The 22315-nt window shown below is 45.6% G+C and overlaps 2 protein-coding genes and 1 long non-coding RNA gene across 3 annotated transcripts in view; all 3 read right to left on the bottom strand.

The window, feature by feature from the left end:
* ZNF671 (zinc finger protein 671) overlaps window positions 1–2921 on the bottom strand; it is a 38641-nt gene extending 35720 nt beyond the window's left edge. The window contains exon 1 of the mRNA XM_042918072.1: window positions 2753–2921. Coding sequence (XP_042774006.1) covers window positions 2753–2785 — 33 coding nt within the window. The 5' untranslated portion in view covers window positions 2786–2921. The remainder of the gene's footprint in view (window positions 1–2752) is intronic.
* A 7390-nt stretch (window positions 2922–10311) lies between these two features.
* LOC122207849 lies at window positions 10312–21536 on the bottom strand. The gene is made up of 3 exons (XR_006197044.1): window positions 21248–21536; window positions 13970–14059; window positions 10312–10354 (listed from the first exon to the last, which is right to left on the bottom strand). It is a non-coding gene; the product is annotated as an uncharacterized LOC122207849 (long non-coding RNA).
* Window positions 11311–13959, bottom strand: ZNF256 (zinc finger protein 256). Its single transcript, XM_042918076.1, is given in 7 exon segments — window positions 11311–11860; window positions 12330–12386; window positions 12389–12677; window positions 12679–13295; window positions 13298–13690; window positions 13693–13739; window positions 13741–13959. Coding segments are annotated over 6 exon segments (1428 nt in total). The 5' UTR covers window positions 13785–13959; the 3' UTR covers window positions 11311–11860; window positions 12330–12348.
* Window positions 21537–22315: the final 779 nt, after the last annotated feature.

Raw genomic sequence — 22315 nt, 5'->3', positions numbered from 1 at the left:
GGGTGCCTGGGTGGTTCAGTCGGTTGAGTGTCCAACTTTGGCTCATGTCATGATCTTGCGGTTCGTGTGTTCGAGTCCTGTATTGGGCTCTGTGCTGACAGCTCAGAGCCTGGGGTCTGCTTCGGATTCTGTGTCTCCCCCTCTCTCTATCCTCCCCCTGAAAAATAAATAAGCATTTTAAAAACTTTTTTTTTTTTAATTTTAAATAGCCAGAGGGATGCCTGGGTGGTCCAGTCAATTGAGTGTCTGACTTTGGCTCAGGTCATGGTCTCACAATTTGTGAGATAGAACCCCACGTCAGGCTCTCTACTGTCAGCTCAGAGCCTGCTTCAGATCCTGTGTCCCCCCCCCCCATGCCCCTCCCCTGCTTATACTCTGTCTCTTAAAAATAAATAAACAGTAGGGGCGCCTGGGTGGCGCAGTCGGTTAAGCGTCCGACTTCAGCCAGGTCACGATCTCGGGGTCCATGAGTTCGAGCCCCGCGTCAGGCTCTGGGCTGATGGCTCGGAGCCTGGAGCCTGTTTCCGATTCTGTGTCTCCCTCTCTCTCTGCCCCTCCCCCGTTCATGCTCTGTCTCTCTCTGTCCCAAAAATAAATAAAAAACGTTGAAAAAAAAATTAAAAAAAAATAAATAAATAAATAAACAGTAAAAAAAAAAAAAAAAAAAATAGGCAGCCAGATTCCAACCACAACTCCTAAGTCACAACTCTGTCATTAACTTGCACCTGGACAATGGTAGTAGCCTTAACCCTGATCTTCCTTCCTCCTCTCTCAAGTCCACAGACTGTTCTCTGCTCTGCACCCAGATGGAGTCTGTTATAACATCTTCATATCACTTCCTCATTCTGATCAGTTTTACCTCTAAGCATATACACATCCTGGTAGAGCTCCTAGGTTAACTTTCCACACTGGTTTACATTGGTCCCCAGTCATGGGAATACCACTATGTACAGCCTGCAATGGACTTAGAACCCTGGGCTGGGGGCTTCTCCAGTGTCCCCAGACTCGAGGACTGGAGGAATAGCATTAAGAGTCCCAGAAAATACCGGGGTGGGAAGCTACCAATATCGAGGGCCTGGGACAGCCTCCACTGATCTCTGTGAATTCCGTAAGAGCTGCTTCAGTCATGGGAACATGTGTGAAGAGGCAAGACTTTGAGAAATGGGTCCATGGCAGGGTTCGAGGAGTTCCTGCCTCTCTGTTCCCTTCCCTAACCCCAGAGCCAGCTGATTTTAGGCTGTCTCACTTCTCACTCAATGCTCAATGTTGCCTCTCACCAGCAGTGACTGATATGGGGAACAAAGGCAAAAGAAAAAAATTAAATTTCCTTACAACTCAGAGCCCACTGACAAGTCCCTGAGAGAGGCAGTGAAACCTTCCTCTACAAACTCAACTGCCTTGATGTTAATACTTTACTAGAGGTAAAAAGCAATCTTAGCTTAACATCATCCTGAACGTCCATGATCCTGTAAGTCTCCTTTAACATAAAAAATTCCTTTGGAAACTTCCTTTGTCTGTACCTTCCCAAGATACATGTTAGCAATCATTTTCCAAGCATGAGGTCCTCTGATATATCCGTGAAGGGCCTAATGACTAAGGTGTTTGTTTGTTTGTTTGTTTTTCAAGTTTACTTCTTTCTGAGAGAGAGAGCTAGGGAGAGAGAGAGGGAGACAGAATCTGAAGCAGGCTCTGAGCTGTCAGTGCAAAGCCCAAAATGGAGCTAGAACGCAAGAGCCATGAGATCATGACCTGAGCTGAAGTTCTACTCTTAAACGACTGAGCCACCCAGGCGCCCCTCACGACTACGGTTTTATGAGGCAGCAATAAATGGTCCTGGAAACCTGGCTTCCAAATTCCTTACAGACTTCCGCTATCCCTGACCCCCTCCCAACTTGAAAGTATATAATCAGTCACCCACCACAACCCAAGTGCAGCTCTTCCTGCCCACAGGTCCTGTCGCTGTACTTTAGTAAAACCACCTATTTGCACCAAAGCCTTCTCAGGAATTTTCCTGAACATTGGCTCTGAACCCACCCCAACATTTCCACATGAGTGACCTCAAGGAACTCCGCACCCTCCTCCAATCTTCTCTTCCTTTGAACTCCTTGGGGGAGTTAAAAAAAAATTTTTTTTTAACATTTACTTTTGAGAGACAGAACGAGACTCAGCAGGAGTGGGGTAGGGGCAGAGAGGCGGGGGAGGGGGCGGAGACACAGAATCCAAAGCAGGTTCCAGGCTACGAGCTGTCAGCACGGAGCCAGACGCGGGACTCGAACTCACAGACCGCGAGATCATGACCTGAGCCAAAGTCGGGCGCTTAATCGACTGAGCCACCCAGGCACCCCAACCTTTGGGAAATTTTTAAATCCCAAACGGAGATTGTGTCCCTCCTTTGGCCAGAATTCTCCTTGGCGTCTAGAGTCCTCACATGAAGGGACAACCCGCCAGTGCCCCTGTGACCCCCGAAGGCAGAAGGCGAACCCCACATCCCCGATTCGACCCCCTTGAACGCCCCCTGCAGCCCTGCACCAGCCGGCCCCGCCCCAGCAGCCCGCTCCCGCACCCCGTCACGCCGGCGCTCAGATACGGGGTACCCACCCGCGAGCGCCTGCCCAGCCGGGACACCGGACCTGGGCCGCAGGGACCTGGGCCGCAGGGACCTGGGCCGCAGGGACGCGAGCAGGTGCCGGGCGCTGCTCGCCTGGAGGGTCGGCGGGGCGGGGCGGGGAGGGTGCGGGGGTCGCGCGTTTACCTCAGCCGGGTCCCTGCGCGCGGCCGCCGCCATCGGACTCTGTGGGCGGGGCGGACACCCGGGCGGGCGGTCCCGTCCCGGGCGGCGGCGTCGCTGAGCCACGGATCCCTGTCTGCTCGGCGGAGACAGCGCTTCCTCCTCCCGTCCCTTCTGGGTCCCGTCACCTCGGTCCCCGGCCGGCTCTGAGGGCCCTCAGCAGGAAGGCCCATTCCCAGAGGAGCCAAACGACCGCCAAGCGGAGAACGCGGAAGTCCTCGCGCCTCACAGGAAACGCCTATTTTTCTGGGACTTCGTTAGTTACCTACACCGCAGCTCTGCGCTGAGCTTTCAGGGTGTTCTAGTGCCCTGGATCCACAGGCAGGGGCTGGGTTGGTTCCTAACTGAATTCTGGTGGAAAGGAGGAAATCCTCAGGCACTTGGAGAGGGTGACTACTGGTCCGAGAGCAGAGAGGCTTCGCACCTTACTAAAAGGGCTAGGTGAGATTTCCGGGGAGTACTGTCTGCAGCTAATCAACCAAGTGTTTGGAGACAGGATCTTGGATTCTAGAAGCTCAGCATGTTCCTAGTGACTAAAAATATTTCTAGATGCTTTACAAGTTCACAAATCCACGGGCGCCCTGGGGTGGCTCAGTTGGTTGAGCATCCGATCTGACTCTTGATTTCAGATGAGGTCATAATCCCAGGGTCATGGGATCCAGCCCTGCGTGGGGGGAGGGAGGGGGGGCTCCGCGCTGAGCATGTAGCCTACTTAGGATTCTGTCTCGTCCTCTACCCCTCTCTCCTGCTAGCGCTCTAAAATTAAAAAAAAAAAAAAAGGCACAAATCCAAATGCTTATATTATCCCATAGAATCATTCAAACACAAAATACATTCACTGGAAGCTGAATCTAAAGTAATCTAACCACACTCAAAATATGGTCACACATGGTAAGCCCCATGTCAGCACACCAAAATATAATTGAATTTCTTTGTTCAGCTTTCCTAGAGAAGGAATGCTTAGGTCAACCAATTAGTACTTGCCTGACCCACACGTCACCTGACTGGGCTCCAAGACTTTTCTTTGCTCCATTTAAGGAATGTAACTCTGCCTTAACCAATCAGCAAAAATGCCTTGTATGATTTGTCTGTTCCTGCTCCCTTCTGTCTATACATTCATTGGTACAGATCTCAGAGCTACTTCCTATCTGCTAGATTGGATGCTGCCCAATTCATGAATTGCCAAGTAAAGGCAGTAAGATCTTTAAAATTTACTCAGTTGAATTTTGGTTTTTAATACCAATGAACAGTAAGTACCCACTGTAGCTCAATTGCATCACTCTGAAGCTTTAAAATCATTTTTTTTCAGTCATCTTTGTGTATATTTGGTCAGCAATAAGAGAAAAAATAATCCTCATAATGACATGGCAAGGAAGATGGGGGAAGGGGCATGTTGGGCCATGCTGAAGCAGGAGTATAAAAATGGACCTTCATAGTTCCCACAGAAAACATTTCTCCTGCCTTTAATCATATACAATTTATTGAGCAACACATATCTGTTGAATCTCTCTCTCTTTATATTCTTTTTAAATAAACTCTACTCCCCCAACATGGGGCTCAAAGACAGGACCTCAACATCAAGACTCTCATGCACTACTGACCCACCCAGGTGCCCCTCTCTCATTTTATATTCTGACATATATTCCTTTAGGAATCCGATACCAATCTCAAAAAGAGAACCAGAAAAACCATGCTGTTTGATACAGAGCAGTGACTGCAGTGTTCAAAGGTAGAGCACAAATGCAAAGGTTGTTCTGAAAACTGAGACATTGGGAATATCTTAAATCCATGATTTCATCTCTTTGCTAGGAAATTACCATCATTTCTTTTGTGGTTGCAGAGGCTGATATCCATGGGAATTGATATTATCTCAGAAAAAAAGTTGTAAAATGCAACTTACAAACAGCTAATAACAGTATCTATGTAGTTATTCAAAAGTGGTGGCAAAAGGGCACCTGGGTGGCTCAGTAGGTTGAGTGTCCAACTCTTGATATCAGCTCAGGTCTTGATCTCAGGGTCATGAGTTCAAGCCCTGTGTTGGGCTCTGCACTGAGTGTGAAGCCTACTTTAAAAAGCATGGGTGTAATATCATAGATGGTGAAAAAAGGTAATACCTCAGAGAAGTTGCAGCGATGTCTGAGAACAGATAAGAGTTAAGCTGAGCACATGAATAAAATGGTCGTTCTTAATGTTTCATTCTCCAAAATGCGAATCTTTTTCATTCTTGAGAACGTTGAACAATACCAGCATGTAGGGAGAACCAAAGAGGACATTTACAGCAGCCAGAATCATCAAAAAATAAACTGAAGCTGAGGATCGGGTGATGAGTGTGATGTACGTTTGCTACTTGTAACAATGTACCATTCTGATGGTAGATATTGATAATGGAGGAGACTATGCATGTGTAGGTGAAGAGATATAGGGAAAAATCTCAGTACTTTCTGCTTAATTTTGCTGTGAACCTAAACTGCTCCAAAAAAGAAAGTCTATTTTTAAAATGCAGAGGGATTTTGTGGGCGCCTGGGTGGCTCAGTCGGTTGAGCATCAGACTCTTGATTTTGGCTCAAGTTGTGAATGATCTCGCATTTCATGAGTTTGAGCCCCACATCGGGCTCTGCACTGACAGTGTGGAGCCTGCTTGGGATCCTCTCCCCCCCCCCCCCCCCCCCCCCACACACACACACACACAAAATAAGTAAACTTAAAATGCAGAGGAATTTAAACATGTATCTACTTTTGGGGCCACCTGGGTGGCTCAGTTGGTTGAGCTTCCAACTTCAGCTCAGGTCATGATCTTGTGGTTTGTGAGTTCAGGCCTCATATCGGGTTAGCTGCTGTCAGCTTGTCAGTGAAGAGCCTGCTTGGGATCCTTGGTCCCCCTCTTCCAGCCCCTCCCCCACTTGCACTCTCCCAAAAATAAATAAATATTTTAAAATAATAATAATAAACATGTATCTATTTTTTATAAACAAGGCAGGAAATAAGTAAAAAGTTGTTGACATATCTTCATATAGGGAGGAGACATCAATCATCAGGAAGCAACAATTACCTGAATTTTATGTTATTATTTTGACATTTCAACAAATGTAAACATTTTACCTAATTATAAAACAGTAATCAAAAACATTAAAACAAAAGCAATCTTTTTAAAAATATTCTGAATACTTGGAAAATTAGTGACATTTTCACATCAAGAGAGATTTGTTTATTAGATTTAAAAAGATAAACTACAGACTCTACATCATTAGTCGATTATATCTTAAAGAAAAATACCTGAAAATATTCAAACTGTTTTCCATTATATTATTAGTAAATTAATGGCATTGACATTTTTTAAAACAAAATGTTTATTTATTTTTGAAAGAGAAAGAGACACAGAAAGCAAGCAGGGGAGGGACAGAGAGAAAGGCACAGAATCTGAAACAGCTTCCAGGCTCTGAGCTGTCAGCACAGAGCCCAATGCGGGGTCCTAATCCATGACCTGTAAGATCATGACCTAAGCTGAAGTTTGATGCTTAACTGACTGAGCCATCCAGGCACCCATGGCATTGCTAATTTCAAGTATGAATGTTATTGAGAACCAAAGTTTTCATCCCAAGAGAAAAAAAATGCAAATATAAGATCAAATAATTAAAATTGTGTAATTCTAAATCCAACTAGAAAAATCATTATTACTATTCTCATGAGATTCATTAAAACGAGAAGTTTTTTGAAACAGTTCTTGGTTGTTTACAATATATTAAATAAATAATTAAAAATTTTAAAAGTAAAACACATTGAATTTGGAGGGGAAGAAAATAGTAAGTCTTAATAAACCAAAAATTTAACCATGGAAAAGAAAACCAGGTGTATGGAACATCCTAATGGCATTGGTCAATTCGTATTTCATGATCATAAATCAGATTGAGTTAAAGATGATTTGAGGAGAATGAATTCAGGAGTTAAGTTACATAGAAAATGAGCAAATGAGGCACCTGGGTGGCTCAGTTGGTTGGGTGACTGACTTTGGCTCAGGTCATGATCTCGCAGTCTTTGAGTTCGAGCCCCGCGTCGGGCTCTGTGCTGACAGCTCAGAGCCTGGAGCCTGCTTCGGATTCTGTGTCTCCCTATCTCTCTGCCCCTCTCCTGCTCACACTCTGGGTCTCTCTGTCTCTCAATAATAAATAAATGTTTAAAAAAAAGTTTTTTAAAGAAAAGAAAATGAGCAAATGAGTATAAGGAGATTTCCCAGCACATTTGAATAGGAGAGAAAATATTTCTGGAGAAATACACGAATTAAAAAGAGTGCTCTCAGTCTGTTATACACCAGGTGATTCAGAGAAGCAAATATGCTAAGCAATGTACATGTATGGCCTAGTTAAAATAAGGGAAGGAGGGAAGAAGGGAGAGAGAAGACAAGAAAGAAGAGAGCAGAGAGTAAGTTCTGTGAGGTCTCTTATAACAACATTAATCCCATCATGAGGGCTTCATATACTCTCAACCTCATTTCAACTCTATTTCCCAAAGGCCCCACCTTCAAATCCCATCACACTGAGGAACAGGGCTTCAACATATGAATTTAGGGTGAAGGAACATCATCCAGGCGGTGGTAATGACAAATGCAGAAGCAAAGTTCAGGCTTTCTTCCCCTCCATCTGACTGTGCAGAACACCAAGAATCGCCATTGGCCAGAACTGTCAACTACTGTGGGGGGCTCCTCAACCACCTACTTGCACAGACCACTTGTGTTCTCTGGATCTGATCCAGCTAAATCTTGGTTATAACCAGGGGGTATACATTATACGTGTATAAACGTATACGTTTCCATAATAATGGAATATAGCAAGGCTGTTCTGGGTGCGTGATTTGATGCCTCATATTTAACCATTCTGTTCTTATGTGAGGACAGTGACACAACAGGAATTGTTTCAAAATGATGTAGAAATCTGGACTTCAGGTGGCATGGACATCCTCCAGAGAGGCAGGAGCATGCATGGTGATTCTCTGGCTAGGGACTGCCCGAAACCAAGCACTGGACATCTTCCCACCACCAATGCCTTCAGTTCCAAGGGGTCTGTTAGGTCATGTGGCCTGAGTGGCAGGACTGCTCACCACAACCAGGACATTCTGAAGTCCCTTCCTACTCTAGGATCCCCTCAATGCTGACCATCTTCCATGTCCCCTGTTTTATCAGCTCTATTTCTAGTTGACAAAAAGTTGTCTTTTAAAGTTAAAGGAAGTTACCAGGTACTGCGCTTCCTTTTTTTTTTTTTCAAGAAGATTCAAGAAACACTTTGGAGAATGACGAAAATTAAAAGGACTGATTAAGCCAATTGTTGGTGAGGATCTGGATAAGCTAAAATTCTCAAACAATACTGGTGCTGGTGAGACTGTAAAATTGTCTAACCACTTTAAAAACAGTCTGACAGTTCCTTAACAATAGATACACTCACCTATCATCTGTATGAGTGATTATACTCTTAGGTCTTAACTTCAAGGAAATGAAACAAATTCCCACATAAAGACTTAATATAAAATATAAATGTCTGTGGCAACATTATCTCTAACAGCCAAAACACCAGAAACAACCACATGTCAATTAGCAGATGAATATATAAATAGATTGTGTTCTATACGTACAATAGAATATTTAGGGAAACACACACACACACAACCAAGCAAAAAATCCCAAAGCTACTTATACACCATATGCACAAGGATGAATCTCAAAATAATTATGCAGTAGGAAACAGACCACACAACAAAAAATAAAGATTCAATTGATATAAAATTCTAGAAAAGGCAAACTAATCTATACTGAAGTAAACAGTTGTCGGGAAAGGAAAACCATGGAAGACAGCAAGAGAGAAATTGTCAAGGGGCAGGAGGTAATATTGGGAAGGAAGGATAAGTTCATCATTTTGTTCGTGAAAATGGTTGCACCAGTGTGTGTTTGTTCTCATTTCCACAATCAACAAACTTGCAGGGATGATGGAGAAGGTGGTTGTCTCCAAGCCAGGCTGTGTCTGCCTTGTCACACCCGATCCACGGACACTGCGTGACTGCACGTGTGTCTCAAACACCAGCTTTGGCATAACCCTGTCGCATGCCCATCTCACACGTCTCTATGTAGTATGTGTGTTTTCTTTTTTTTTTTAATTTTTTTTAACGTTTATTTATTTTTGAGACAGAGAGAGACAGAGCATGAACGGGGGAGGGTCAGAGACAGAGGGAGACACAGAATCGGAAGCAGGCTCCAGGCTCTGACCAGTCAGCACAGAGCCCAACACGGGGCTCGAACTCACGGACCGCGAGATCGTGACCTGAGCCGAAGTCGGACGCTTAACTGACTGAGCCACCCAGGCGCCCCAGTATGTGTGTTTTCCTATGGCCACACCTGCTGTTGTGTGTCAGCACCTTCCTTTTCACCACGGGCCTATGGCCTTTTACAAATGCAGGTTCCGTCTCATGCTTGTCAAACTTGTTTTGTGGACAGGGTGGTATATGTGTATGTGGGTCCAGGCTGTCTTGAGGAGCATCAGCATCCCACATCTGTCCTCAGGCTGGAAGTGGGGCCTCCACAGGTTTGTCAGTACCACATACCTGTCACAGAGAGCTGCTGGGATGTATATTTCTCTAGACTATGCTGCAGTGTAACAGGTGCATATTTGTCATATACTGGGGCATATGGTATCTGAAATGTTTGGGTTTCCAGGCAGAGAGGACATGTCCTCGCAAACACCGTATGAGCTTCCAGGTATATCACCAACACACTCATCTGGGACTACAGCTCTCTGATCCATCTCATTTATATCTAGTTTATGAGAAATTTAGGGAAAGGGTAACCAAATTAAACTGCATCAGATATGCAAAAAAGACAAATCCAGAATGTGACAAATGCTAATGGACAAATGATTCAGGAACTTCAAGAATAAATAAGAATAAAAAAAGGTTAAAAAAAAACATTAGCTATAAGTTAAAAGAGAATTATGAGACAGAACTACTTAAGTCATAGATACATTTTGGAACCCGATTGCAACCAACCTGCCTTAAAAAGCAAGCACAGGAGTACCTGGGTAGCTCAGTTGGTTAAGCATCTGACTCTTGATTTCGGTTCTGGTCATGATCTCACAGTTCATGAGATTGAGTCCCACATCGGGCTCTGCACAGCCTGCTTGGGATTCTCTCTCCCTCTCTCTGCCCCTACCCCACTTATGCTCGCTCACTCTCTCTCTCTCTCTCTCTCTCTCTCAAAATAAATAACCATTAAAAAAAAGGAGCACATATTTTAGATAATAGAAAAAATTGGGCATTGAAAAAATTTTATTGTACTTTAAATATTTTTTGAACAAGTTGTTGAGGCCTTTAAACTTGAAAATGTGTTCTGCAGATTATGCATTAAGAGAGATGTCAGGGTGCCTGGGTGGCTCAGTTGGTTAAGCCTCTGACTCTTGATTTCAGCTCAGGTCATGATCTTTCGATTTGTGAGTTCAAGCCCCACATCAGGCTCTGCACTAAGCCTGCGCAGAGCCTGCTTGGGATTTTCTCACTGCCTCTCTCTCTGTCCATCCCATGCTTGCATGTACTCTGTCTCAAAATAAATAAAAACATTTAAAAAAAATTATAAAGACAGATAAGATGTCAAGATTAGAAGTAAAACAGCATAGCAATGTGCATCATAATAGCAGAAACAAGAATGATGAAATGATAAATGATGGAAAACTGGGGAAAAGTTTATGGAACTTCATAACACAGTCCTTTCCTTTATGTATATATTTGAAAATATCCATTATAAAAGGTAAAATATGTCCTTGATTCAGTAACTTTATAAATTAAGGATGGATTATGAAGGGCAAGAAGGAACTTTTAGTCTCAAAAGTTTAAGAATACCAAAACACAAATCGTATGCTTTAAATATACAACAATTTATTACAAGACAACTATATAGTCAATACTCATTTTTCATGGATTTTGTTATTTATAAATTTGCCTACTTGCTAAAATTTGAAGCTATAAAATCAATACTCACACTTTTATACTTACCCAGACACATGCAGAGCTACAAAAAATTTGAGTCACCTGATGTGCATGAGATCTACAAGGCCACAGGATGCCTTCTCATTCACACTGAAAACAAGTGTTCTTCTCATGATCTCCTTATTGACATACTTGCAGTTTTTATGATTTTGTGGTTCCAAATGGCCTCCAAGCCTAGTACCTAAGTGCTGTCTGATATTCTTAAGCACAAGGAATGTGCCTTAAAGAAAATACATGTTAGGTAAATATTGGTTAGGCATGAGTTACAGTGCTGTTGGCCATGAATTCAATGTTATTCAATCAACAATATACAGTAAATGAGTTGCATTTAAACAGAAACACATGTAGGGGGGGCCTGGGTGGCTCAGTCAGTTGAGCGTCTGACTCTTGGTTTTGGCTCAAGTCAAGATCTCACAGTTTTGTGAGTTTGAGCCCTGCACTGGGTTATGCACTGGCAGTGCAGAGACTGCTTGGGATTCTCTTTCCCTCTCTCTCTGCTCCTCCCGCACTCCCACTGTCTCTGTATAAAATAAATTTTTTAAAAATATGTTAAACAGAAACACACGTAAAACAATGTTATGTATTGACTGACTGATGAAAATGTGACCAGAGGCCCTTAGGAACCTTATTTCCCCAGGAACAACGGCTCTGTATTCACTAATTCAGTGCTCCCAGTAACTTTCTAGAACATAACTGTCAAGAATAACAAGAACTGACTGTACTTCAATAAACCTGTTAAAAGAGCAAAGTAATTCTTAAAATTTGTGACTTCCTAATTATTTTACTATGTTTTTATATGTTCTTGGCATTATTCATGGCTACCTATCAAGTCCAGTGAAAACAGAATATGCTGTGGTACAAAGAAATTTGTATCTTTGTCCCCTCTCAGTCTGCCCTAACAAAATACCAGGCTAGTTGGCTTAAACAGCAGAAATTTATTTTCTCACGCTTTAGAGGTTAGAACTCCAAGACCAAGGTGCCATCAGGATTGATTTGTGATGAGGCCACTCTTCCTGACTTACAGACAACCATCTTTATTAGATGGTCTGTCTTTTGCTAATGGAGAGAGAGAAAGAGCACACAAAAGTACACAAGGGCCACACCTTCTAGTATCTCCTCTTCTTTTTTAAAATTTTTTTTTTCAACATTTTTTATTTATTTTTGGGACAGAGAGAGACAGAGCATGAACGGGGGAGGGGCAGAGAGAGAGGGAGACACAGAATCGGAAACAGGCTCCAGGCTCCGAGCCATCAGCCCAGAGCCTGACGCGGGGCTCGAACTCACGGACCGCGAGATCGTGACCTGGCTGAAGTCGGACGCTTAACCGACTGCGCCACCCAGGCGCCCCAAGTATCTCCTCTTCTTAAAAGGACGCCAGTCACATTGGATTAGGACCCCATCTTTATGATCTCATTTATCCTTAATTATCTCAATAAAAAAGTCACATCTGAAATACTTACATTAGGGATTAGGACTTGAACATACGAATTTTGAGGGGACACAATGCAGTCTATAACAGACTTACCTGTATTATGTAAAGGGCTTTATTCCTTGTGGATATTCTGGTGTTTTAGGAGAGACAGTTGAAGGTAAATGATTTTCCATGTTCACTACATCCATAAGGTCTTTCTCTAGTGTGAACTCTCTGATGATTAATGAGGTTAGAACTCTGGCTAAAGGATTTCCCACATGTACTGCATACATAAGGCCTTTCCCCAGTATGAACTCTTTGGTGCTTAATGAGGCTAGAGCTGTTGCTAAAGGATTTCTGACACTCATTACATTCACAAGACCTTTCTCCAGTGTGATTTCTCTGGTGTCTAATGAGGCTAGAGCTGTGGCTAAAGGATTTCCCACATTCACTGCACTCATTAAGGCCTTTCCCTCATGTGAACTCTCCAGTGTAGAAGGAGCATAGAGCCATGGCTAAGTGATTTCCCACATTCCCCAGAATCAAAAGGCCTCACTCCAGTGTGAATTCTCCAGTGTGTAATGAGGTAGGATTTGTAGCTAAAGAATTTCCCACATTCACTACACTCAAATGGCCTGTCTCCAGTGTGAACTCTCTGGTGCTGAATGAAGTTGGACAAGTTGGTAAATAATTTTCCACATTCATCACATTTGTGAGGTCTCAAACAAGTGTGAATTCTCTGATGTTGAAAGAATCGGTAACTAGAGATAAAGAATTTCCCACATTCACTGCACTCATAAGATCTTTCTCCAGCATGAACTCTCTGGTGTTTAATAAGGTGAGAACTCTGGCTAAAGGATTTCCCACATTCCCCTCCCTCATAAGGCCTTTCTCCAGTGTGAATTCTCTGGTATTTAATGAGACTGGAGCTGTGGCTAAAGGCTTTCCCACCTTCACTGCTCTCATAAGGCCTTGTTCCAGTATGAATTCTCTGGTGAGTAATGAGGTCAGATTTGCAGCTAAAGAATTTCCCACATTCACCACAATCATATGGCTTTTTACCAGTGTGAACTCTCTGATCATAATGAAATTGTACTTCTTGCTAAATAATTTTCTGCATTCATCACATTCATGAGGTCTTAGCCTAGTGTGAACTCTCTGGTGTTGAATGAGGCCAGAGCTTTGCCTAAAGGATTTCCCACACTCCCCACACTTATAAGGCTTTTCTCTAGTGTGAACTTTCAAATGGTCATGGAGGCTACAGCTTTTGCTAAAGGATTTCCCACATTCACTGCAGCTATAACATCTTTCCCTCATGAGGACTTGTTGGTGCTGAATAAACGTGTGTTTGGGGCTAAAAGTTCTCATGCAGTCTCCCTGGTTACAATGACAGTTTACATTGTGGAAGGCCACCACACACTCAGTTACACTGTTTGACTTCTCCCCAGTGTGAGTGACCTGTTGCCAGAGAAAGTTGAGCTGGCCAAGAAGTCCTTCCTAATTTCTTTGCAGGTAAAGGGCTTCACTGACATCGAATTTGCAGTTCTCTAAAAGCAAGGCTCCGCCCATATTGCTTCTGAAGTGTTTCTCTCCAATGTGCTGCTAATGGTGCTGATAAAGGTTTGCAGTGTCATGAAATTATTTTCCAAATGCCCCACATATGTACAATTTCTGCTTATGATGAGTGTCCTGGTGCTCGATCAAATGCAAAATGTCTCTCAAGATGGGTCCACAAATCTTCTGGGGAGACATACCTGCTTTGGAAGTCCCGTCCTGTGACAATACTCTCGCAGAAATGCACTGCTCAAAACATATGGCCTTATCCTCCACTCCACACCGACAACCTGAAGGAAAGAAACATTGATGAAGTGCATGTTGACTCTGGTGAGAAGGGGAAACCTGTAGAAAAGTTATCTGACCAACCCAGGAATGAATCAGTGGGACTATTCTGAGGACCAGAGATCTGGGTACAGATTGTGGATGGGCAGCTTATCAGAACTGGGCCTCTAAAGATCATGGGATGGGGGAGGCCACACAAGGTAAAAGACACAACCATGGGGTGCAATACAGGAAGGAGCAGCATGCAGCATGGTCTACTACTTGTCCCTCTACAAACAACATTCAGCATATCTTGTCTTCTGCTGCCGTGGGTGTGTTAGGTAGAAGAATGTGTTCAGGCAGGAAAATGTGAATGCAACAGAGCAGCTGGTATGTGATGACTGTCTATGTGCACACACCATGACCCAACATGTAGACGCCAGTGTTAGAGCGCTCCAGGCAGAGCAATAACAAGTGAGATGGAGTCCACCAATGTGGGGGAATAACCCTGCTCTGGAAGTAAGAGTAGAAGCAATAAACAGCAGACATGACAGTTGGCAGTGTCAAGAATGGGAAAGGCACTAATAAGGTTTAGTCACCACTGTCATTACACCACAATGTCAAACAATAAGTTTCTGATATGATTTGAACACAGCCCTGACACTGTGCCTCCCCCAGGGCCAGGTTCCCATTGAGCTCATCTTGCTGGGGCTGGATTCATGCTATGGACTCAATGTTTGTGTGTCTGCAAAATTCTCACGGTGAAATCTTAACCCTCAAGGTGATGGTATTAGGAGGTGTGTGTGGCCTGTGGCAGGTGATTAGATCATGAGGGTGAAGTCCTCATGAACGGGATTAGTGCCTTTGTAGAAGTGACTCTAGAGAGCCCTCTCATGCTCTTTCTGCCATGTGAGGACATGGGTACAAGATGGCCATTTATGAACCAGGAAGAGGCCCTTACCACTGAATCTGCCAGTACCTCCACTGAGGGCTGCCCAGACATCAGACTTGTGAAATACATATTTCTGTTCTAAACACCCAGCCTATGTTAGTTTGTTATAGCAGTTGAAGTGGGCCAAAACAGAAATTGGTACGAGAAGCGGGGGCCTGCTGCAACAAATACCTAAGAAAGTGTTAGCAGCTTTGACACTGGGAGGTGGTGGGTAGGCTGGAAGAGCTTTGTGGAGTGTACCAGCAAAGGCCAATACTGTCACGAAGGGAGTGCTAACAGCAATTCTCATGACACTTTAGGAAGAGGAGAGTTGTACAGAAAGTTTCCATCATCTTAGATGATACTTAAGTGATCATGAACAGAATGTTGGTAGAAATACGGACGGACTTCACCAGAATGGTGGAGGAAATAAGGAACATGTTATTGGACAATGGATATAAAAGGATGAATTTTGTTCATGTTCTAGTATTTTGGTTTTTTTTAGTTTTTTTAAAAAAAAGTTTTTTTTAACGTTTTATTTATTTTTGAGACAGAGAGAGACAGAGCATGAACGGGGAGGGGCAGAGAGAGAGGGAGACACAGAATCAGAAGCAGGCTCCAGGCTCTGAGCCATCAGCCCAGAGCCCGACGCGGGGCTCGAACTCACGGACCGCGAGATCGTGACCTGAGCTGAAGTCGGCCGCTTAACCGACTGAGCCACCCAGGCGCCCCCATGTTCTAGTATTTTGTAGAAGTAAAATGTAAAAGCAATTAAACTGGATATTTAGCTGGGAAAATTTCTAAGCAAAGTATTGAAGGAGTTGCTTGGTTCTTCTTGAATGTTTATAGTAAAATGTAATTAGAACTGATTTGAAGATGGGACGGTTAAGCAAAAAGGAACCAGAACTTGGGGAGCCTGGGTGGCTCAGTTGGTAAAGCGTCTGACTTCGGTTCAGGTCACGATCTCACGGTTCATGAGTTCCAGCCACACGTTGGGCTCTGTGATGGCAGCTCAGAGCCTGGAGCCTGCTTCAGATTCTGTGTCTCCCTCTCTCTGCCCCTTACCGACTCATACTCTGTCTCTCTCTCTCAAAAGTAAATAAACATTAAAAAAAAATTTTTTTAAGGAACCAGAACTTAAAGATGTGGAAAATTCTCAGCCTATCCACATTGAAAAAAATGAAAAAGCAGTTTTCTTAAGAAAACACTAAGGACGTGGGCAAGTGACTGATAAGGGTATCAGAATGCATATGAACCAGACGTTATCAGCCACCTCCATAGAAGCCAGGTGCTATTCCTCAAGACAAGGGAAGAATGACACCCTCCTGCCCAGCACCTCAGGGTCATCAGACCCTCAGGGCTGCCATTCCCACCAACAGACCAGAGTATGGGCCAGTGGGGTAGAGTGATTTCATTGGGGGTGGGGGGGAGAGAGGGTCCACTTCCCTGGTTCAGGCGGGCCAGATGTGCCTACCGGGGCTTCAGGAAGGGGCTCTGGCAGAGAGCTGTAGTGTGCTCGACAGAGAGAGGGGGCCAATATTCAGAATAGTAGGGCCAGGACCCAAAGCGATAGAGTCACCAGCTTATAGTTCCAGTTTGAGAAGAGCTACAGTCATGAAATCCCAATCCAGGAGAGCACCAGAGGCAGGACTGCTGCCTACGAGAGCCTTGGAGGTGGGACTGCTGCTCCGTGGACCCGGATGGCACACCATGGAACCATAAAGTATTCTTCAGGCTTAAGGTTTAATGAAATTTGCCTGTGTGTTTTGAACTTATTTGCCATCTATCACTTCTCTTTCTCATTTCTTCCTTTTGGAACAGGAATATCTACTCTACCTCTGTTCCACCACCATAGTTCACAAGCACGTAACTTGTTTGGTTATGTAGGTTCACAGCTGGAAAGAAATTTGTTGCAGGACAAATCATACCTCAAGTTTCACCCACACCTGATACAGATGATATTTAGATAAGACTTTAGAATTCAAAGTTGATGCTAGAACTAGTTAAGATTTGGGGGCTGCTGGAATGGGATGAATGCATTTTGCATGTGAGAAAGACATGAATTTTAGGAGCCAGGGGTGGAATGCTATGGACTGAAAGTCTGTGTCCCCCCAAAATGCATGCTGAAATTCTAACCCTCAATGTGATGCTATTAGGAGGCGGGGACTCCGTGAGGGGATGAAGGTAGAGCCCTCGCGAATGAAATTAGTGCCCTTATAAATGAGACCCCAGAGAGCTCCCTAATGCCTTTTACTATGTTAGGACACAAAGAGAAGGCAGCAGCTATTAACCAGGAACAAGGTCCTCAGCAGAACTAGACCATGCTGGTGCCTTGATCTGGACTTCCCACCTCCAGAAGTGTGAGGAATAAATGTATGTTTAACGACCCAGCCATGTTGGTTTTTTACAGCAGCATGAAGACAATTCATTTCCATCCTGTGAACCACAGGAGCTCTCCACCTCACCCCCAAAATAAGCAACTACACAGGACCTGGGTGATACAAGGATTCAGGGAAAGACAGAAGGGCACCAAAGATGGGCCCAGAACAACTCAGCACGTGATATACCGCAGGAAAGAAAACTAACAAAGAGAGCTTCAGAGGAGGGTCTTGAAAGAATAGATTCTGATCCACGAGTAGTGACTGTCAGTAATAACAACACCTGGCACCGGCAAGCATGAAGAAATGTCGGCTAGAGGAAGGAAGGACACCTAGGCACACATGTGCCTTGGATCTGCACAAAATCACCTGGCCTGTGAGAAAGTAAGCAACGTAGGATTCATTAGGATGACTGCATCCTGACCCTCCTGACCCTGCATCCTTCCCTGGGAGTCTGCAGGGAAGCAGGTGCTAGGGCTGCTAAAGGACAGAAGAGGGCAGTGCACATACCTTTGCCCAACCAACCACAGCACCTACCCAGGAAACTGAGGAAGGAAGCAATGCCCATGCTCCTGGTGTGAGAATACAGCTGTCCCTTGGGAAAGAGGAAGGGCAAAAAGTATCTTAGGGCACAGGGGTAGGTTTAAGAGCCTTACCCAGGGAGGTCTTAAGTGCCAAGTTCTCCAGCATCACATTGTGGTACAGGCACATCTGAGCCTCATCAAGGAGACCCCATTCCTCCCAGGAAAAGTACACAGTCAAGTCCTTGAAGATCACAGTGCCCTGCTGCGATGGTGACAAATGAACCACAGACAGTCCACTTCTAAGGAGACACAATCCCTTCCCCTACACATCTACAGCATGCCCACCCTCCTTCCAAGCTCCCCAACTCAGAGGAGAAACTATGCCCTGGCACCACTGGTACCACTGTGTCTTCATGGGCCCATTAATCATGGAGTCCAGACATTAGCAACAAGAGGCAGGTGGACAAATGTGTATCTAAGTTGTAGGCCTGGCATACAGGGATCCAGCTGCTCGTATTATCCTGTTATGGCCAAGGTCTCAACACCAGGTCCTGGGACCATCAGGTATGCTCTCTCTCCAAGGACACATCATTCTTTATAGGGCACATCCCCTACATCTCTGGAACCCACGGCCACATGCCCACGGCCACCAACACCTCATTGGCCCACTCCATGTGGCATGTCCCTGAACTCTCCACACATTATTTGTGTTTTATTCAGCATCTCTTCATCCCACTGGTGAGGGTGGATTTCCCACCCTACAGTTATGGAGATGGCCAAACATGAAATCTGACACGGGCCAGATGAGAGCAACAGCAATTTATTAAGCACACATACGCACAGCATAGGAGTGAGACAATGCTACACCACACAGGGCCACACGGAGGTGGTACTCCAGAAAAGAATGAAGAACAGAGTCACCAGGGGCTCTGAGATGTAAGCTTTGTAGTATCAAGAAGTAGTGTACCTTAGTTCCCATGGGAAGAGGTGACTGGCTTGTCACGTAAGTCCATGGATTGGTAGGAAACTGAGACCTGCTGCAGAGAGATACACTGGAACTGCTCTAGTCTTCTTGATAAAAAAGGGGTGTTTGGTTTGGAGAGCTGACCCACAGGAGCAGGGTGGGGATGGGAACTTGCACTCAGGCCATATTAGCCATCCCATTTTCACCATATTTTAAGGGTATCCATAATAGATCTTAATTTTAGGCCTATGCTAAACTTGGCAGATGGCATCCAGACTATGCTTGACCTATCCAAACAGGATCCAGGATCATCTCAGACATCCTATGGCTTCCTTAGTGGTCATAGCACCAAAGTCTACAAAGATCTCCCTTCCTGGTTCCATCCTTGCCTCAGACTCAACCACACAGAACCACGGATGGCTCTCAGATACCCGTGGCCCTCTTCCACTTCTGGGCTGCCCCTGTTGTCCTCTCAATAGTCACTGCCTACTCCTCATTCAAAGCTCAGCCCATTGGTGGCCCACTCCGGTTCTAGTGACTCTTACCGATGACCACATGTGCTCCTGACCCTCTTGTTCAAGATGAATGAAATACCATAAGCCCCATAAAAGTTCCTACAAAATCCTGGTGTGTAGAGAGTGGTGAATAGGCACCTGCTCTGACCTGAGACCTTGCCTCATTCTCGGCCTCTCTATCCAGCTCATGTCCACACTTCTCTTGGAAGCCTTGGCCACCTGCCAGACAACACTGTCGCTGGGGCCGGCCCCTCCCCACTTTCCCATCCCTCTACCCCCACTGATAACCACTTGCCTCCCTCATCTGTGTTTGCAAAGCTTGGTAACACCAGCCAGGTAGGTATCCAGGCCAGAGACCCAGGCCTCTGTCTCCACCCATCCCTTCAGCTCCCTTTAGAGCTTTACATCATAGCTTGAAGATCACCCCTCCTAAATGTGACCAACATTCATTCACTGGGTTCCACAGAGCAGCCACCACATTTTGGATGCTTTCATCCTGAATCACTCCCCATATTTCAGACCTACGTATTCAGCTGCCCACTTAAAGGCCTCCCCTTAGTGGTCTCCAAAACATTTCAGACACTTAACAGGGTTAAAACACAGTTCCTGATATCCCCAGTGAATACTGCTCCTATAACCAAGTTCCTCATGGCAGATGATGGAACTTCCATCCCTACTTTTTTAAGTTTATTTACTTATTTATTGTGAGAAAGAGTGAGAAAGAGAGAGCACATGTGCATAGGGGAGGGGCAGAGAGAGAGGGAGAAAGAGAGAGAGAATCCCAAGCAGGCTCCGCACTGTCAGCAAAGAGCCTGACTCCTGGATCAATCTCATGAGCCATGAGATCATGACCTGAGCTGAAATCAAGAGAAGGCTGCTTCACCAACAGAGCCACCCAGGCACCCCCCTTCCCTACTTCAAGACCAAAACCCATCTCTGAACTCTGTTTCACACCTTCAGCGTTCACATCAGAAAATCTAGTTGCCCCTTTAAAAACACAGATCCAGAATCCAACCATATCTCAGCTATGACTGGGCCACTGACAGTCACCTGGACTTCAGCAGTAGCCTCCACCCTGATCGTCCTTCCTCCTTCTCAAGCCCAGCTTTTGCCTCCTAATACTGCATCCAGTTGCAGCCTGTGAAGACCCTGGTTAAGGTCGCCTCCCTCTTCTGATGCAAACTTCGCACTACCTCCAGAGTAGACACCCAAGTTTTCAGGCAGCCACTGCAGTCCTGACTCCTATCCCCCTGCTCTTTGTTCCCACCTGAAAGAAAGTCTTGTGGTTTCCTGATTATTCTGAGCTCAGTATTACCTCTAAGAATTTGCACATCCTGGTATCAAATTTAGGAATAAACTTCCACATGTGTTTACACTGACCGCTGGAACAGGCACACCTCCATATAACCCCTGGCATGGACTTAGGACCCTATTTTGGGGTCCCTAGGCCCAAAGACGAGTGAAGACCACTGGAGTCCCAAGACACCACAATCCACAGGACATGCGGTTCAGGGTGAGGGACTGAGACACCCTCCAGTCCCTGGAGTTCCAGAGCCGCTTCTGAAGCCATGGGAAATGTGGAAAAAGACTGGCCTTGGATGAATGAGTCCATGGTGGGGTTCGATGGACTCAGGTCTCCCTGTACCCCTGCCCGGTCCTGAAAAGGAGACAGGTGACCTCGTGCTGGCTGCTCAACCTGAGGCACAGATCTCAATATCGCCGCTCACCATGCGTCCCGCACCCGGTCACGTCGGCGCTCAGACACGGGGCCCCCGCCCTCGAGCTCCTCCCCTGCCCGGGCACCGGGACCTGGGCCGCAGGGACGCGAGCAGGTGCCCCGCGCTCGGGCCTCGAGGGTCTGCGTGGGGAGAGGGCGGGGAGGGCCGGGGGCCGCGCGTTCACCTGGGCGAAGGGGATACTCTGTGGGCGGAGGGGACACTCGGCCCCGGCGCCGGGCAGCCCGGCGGCGTCGTCGAGCCACAGACCCCTGGCTGCGCGCCGAGGTCGGCTCCTCCCCTCGCGCCTTCTCGGTCAGTTCTCTTGGTCCCAACCCCAACGCTCCTAACCCTCGACCCGGGTGACAACACTCCAGCGTAGCCAAAGTAATTACTAGAAAGACGCCGGAAGTCTCTCCCCGACGTTTTGTGCCCCCTACCAAACGGCAATTTTCTGGGTCTTAATTGGCTGGGCACCGCTGTCTCTCCGCGCCCCCCCCCCCCCCCCCCCGGTTCCGTCGCAGAACTTTCTGGACAATGTAGTTCTCATAGAGCCTCACACTGCGCGTAAGGGCGCTCGCACCTCACCTCCAATCGAAAAGGCCCAGCTCTGCCGCGAGGGGCGCTGGGAAACGGCGACTCCAGGTCCCGGGGCGGAGGAGGGTCTTAGCTCCTTCTTAAAGAGGCGGTACTGAGATTTCTGGATAGTCTGGCAGCAACGGATCATTTATTTAGAGACCTGTCGTTTTAGAGTCCCTGAAACTCAGCATGCTCTCAGAAGCTAAACGTATTCTTCCAGATGTTCCCAAAAGCTACAGATCCAGATGCACATATTATTTCAGAGTTAGTCACAAAATGTGTCCAATGGTAGAGGAAACTAATAAAAATTACCGTACTGTAATTCAAACGTATGAGCTCTGAAGAATTAGAGCCAGTTTTAGAAACTGAAATATATGTGGGACGCCTGGGTGGCTCAGCTAGTTAAGCACCTGACTTCGGCTCAGGTCATGATCTCACAGTTCGTGGGTTGGAGCTGCACGTCAGGCTCTGTGACGGCAGCTCGGAGCCTGGAGCTTGCTTTGGATCCTGTGTCTCCCTCTGTCTCTGTTCCTCCTCCATTCTCATTCTCTCTCATTCTCTCTCTCTCTCTCTCTCTCTCTCTCTCTCTCTCTCTCAAATAAAGATTTTTTTTTTAAAGAAAAAAAGAAAAGAAACTGAACTGTATGTTCAATTAGAGACAAGAGGAATGCTCCAG

Source organism: Panthera leo, chromosome E2 (assembly GCF_018350215.1).
Source record: "Panthera leo isolate Ple1 chromosome E2, P.leo_Ple1_pat1.1, whole genome shotgun sequence".
NCBI lineage: Eukaryota > Metazoa > Chordata > Mammalia > Carnivora > Felidae > Panthera > Panthera leo.
This window is presented reverse-complemented; position numbering and strand designations above follow the sequence as displayed.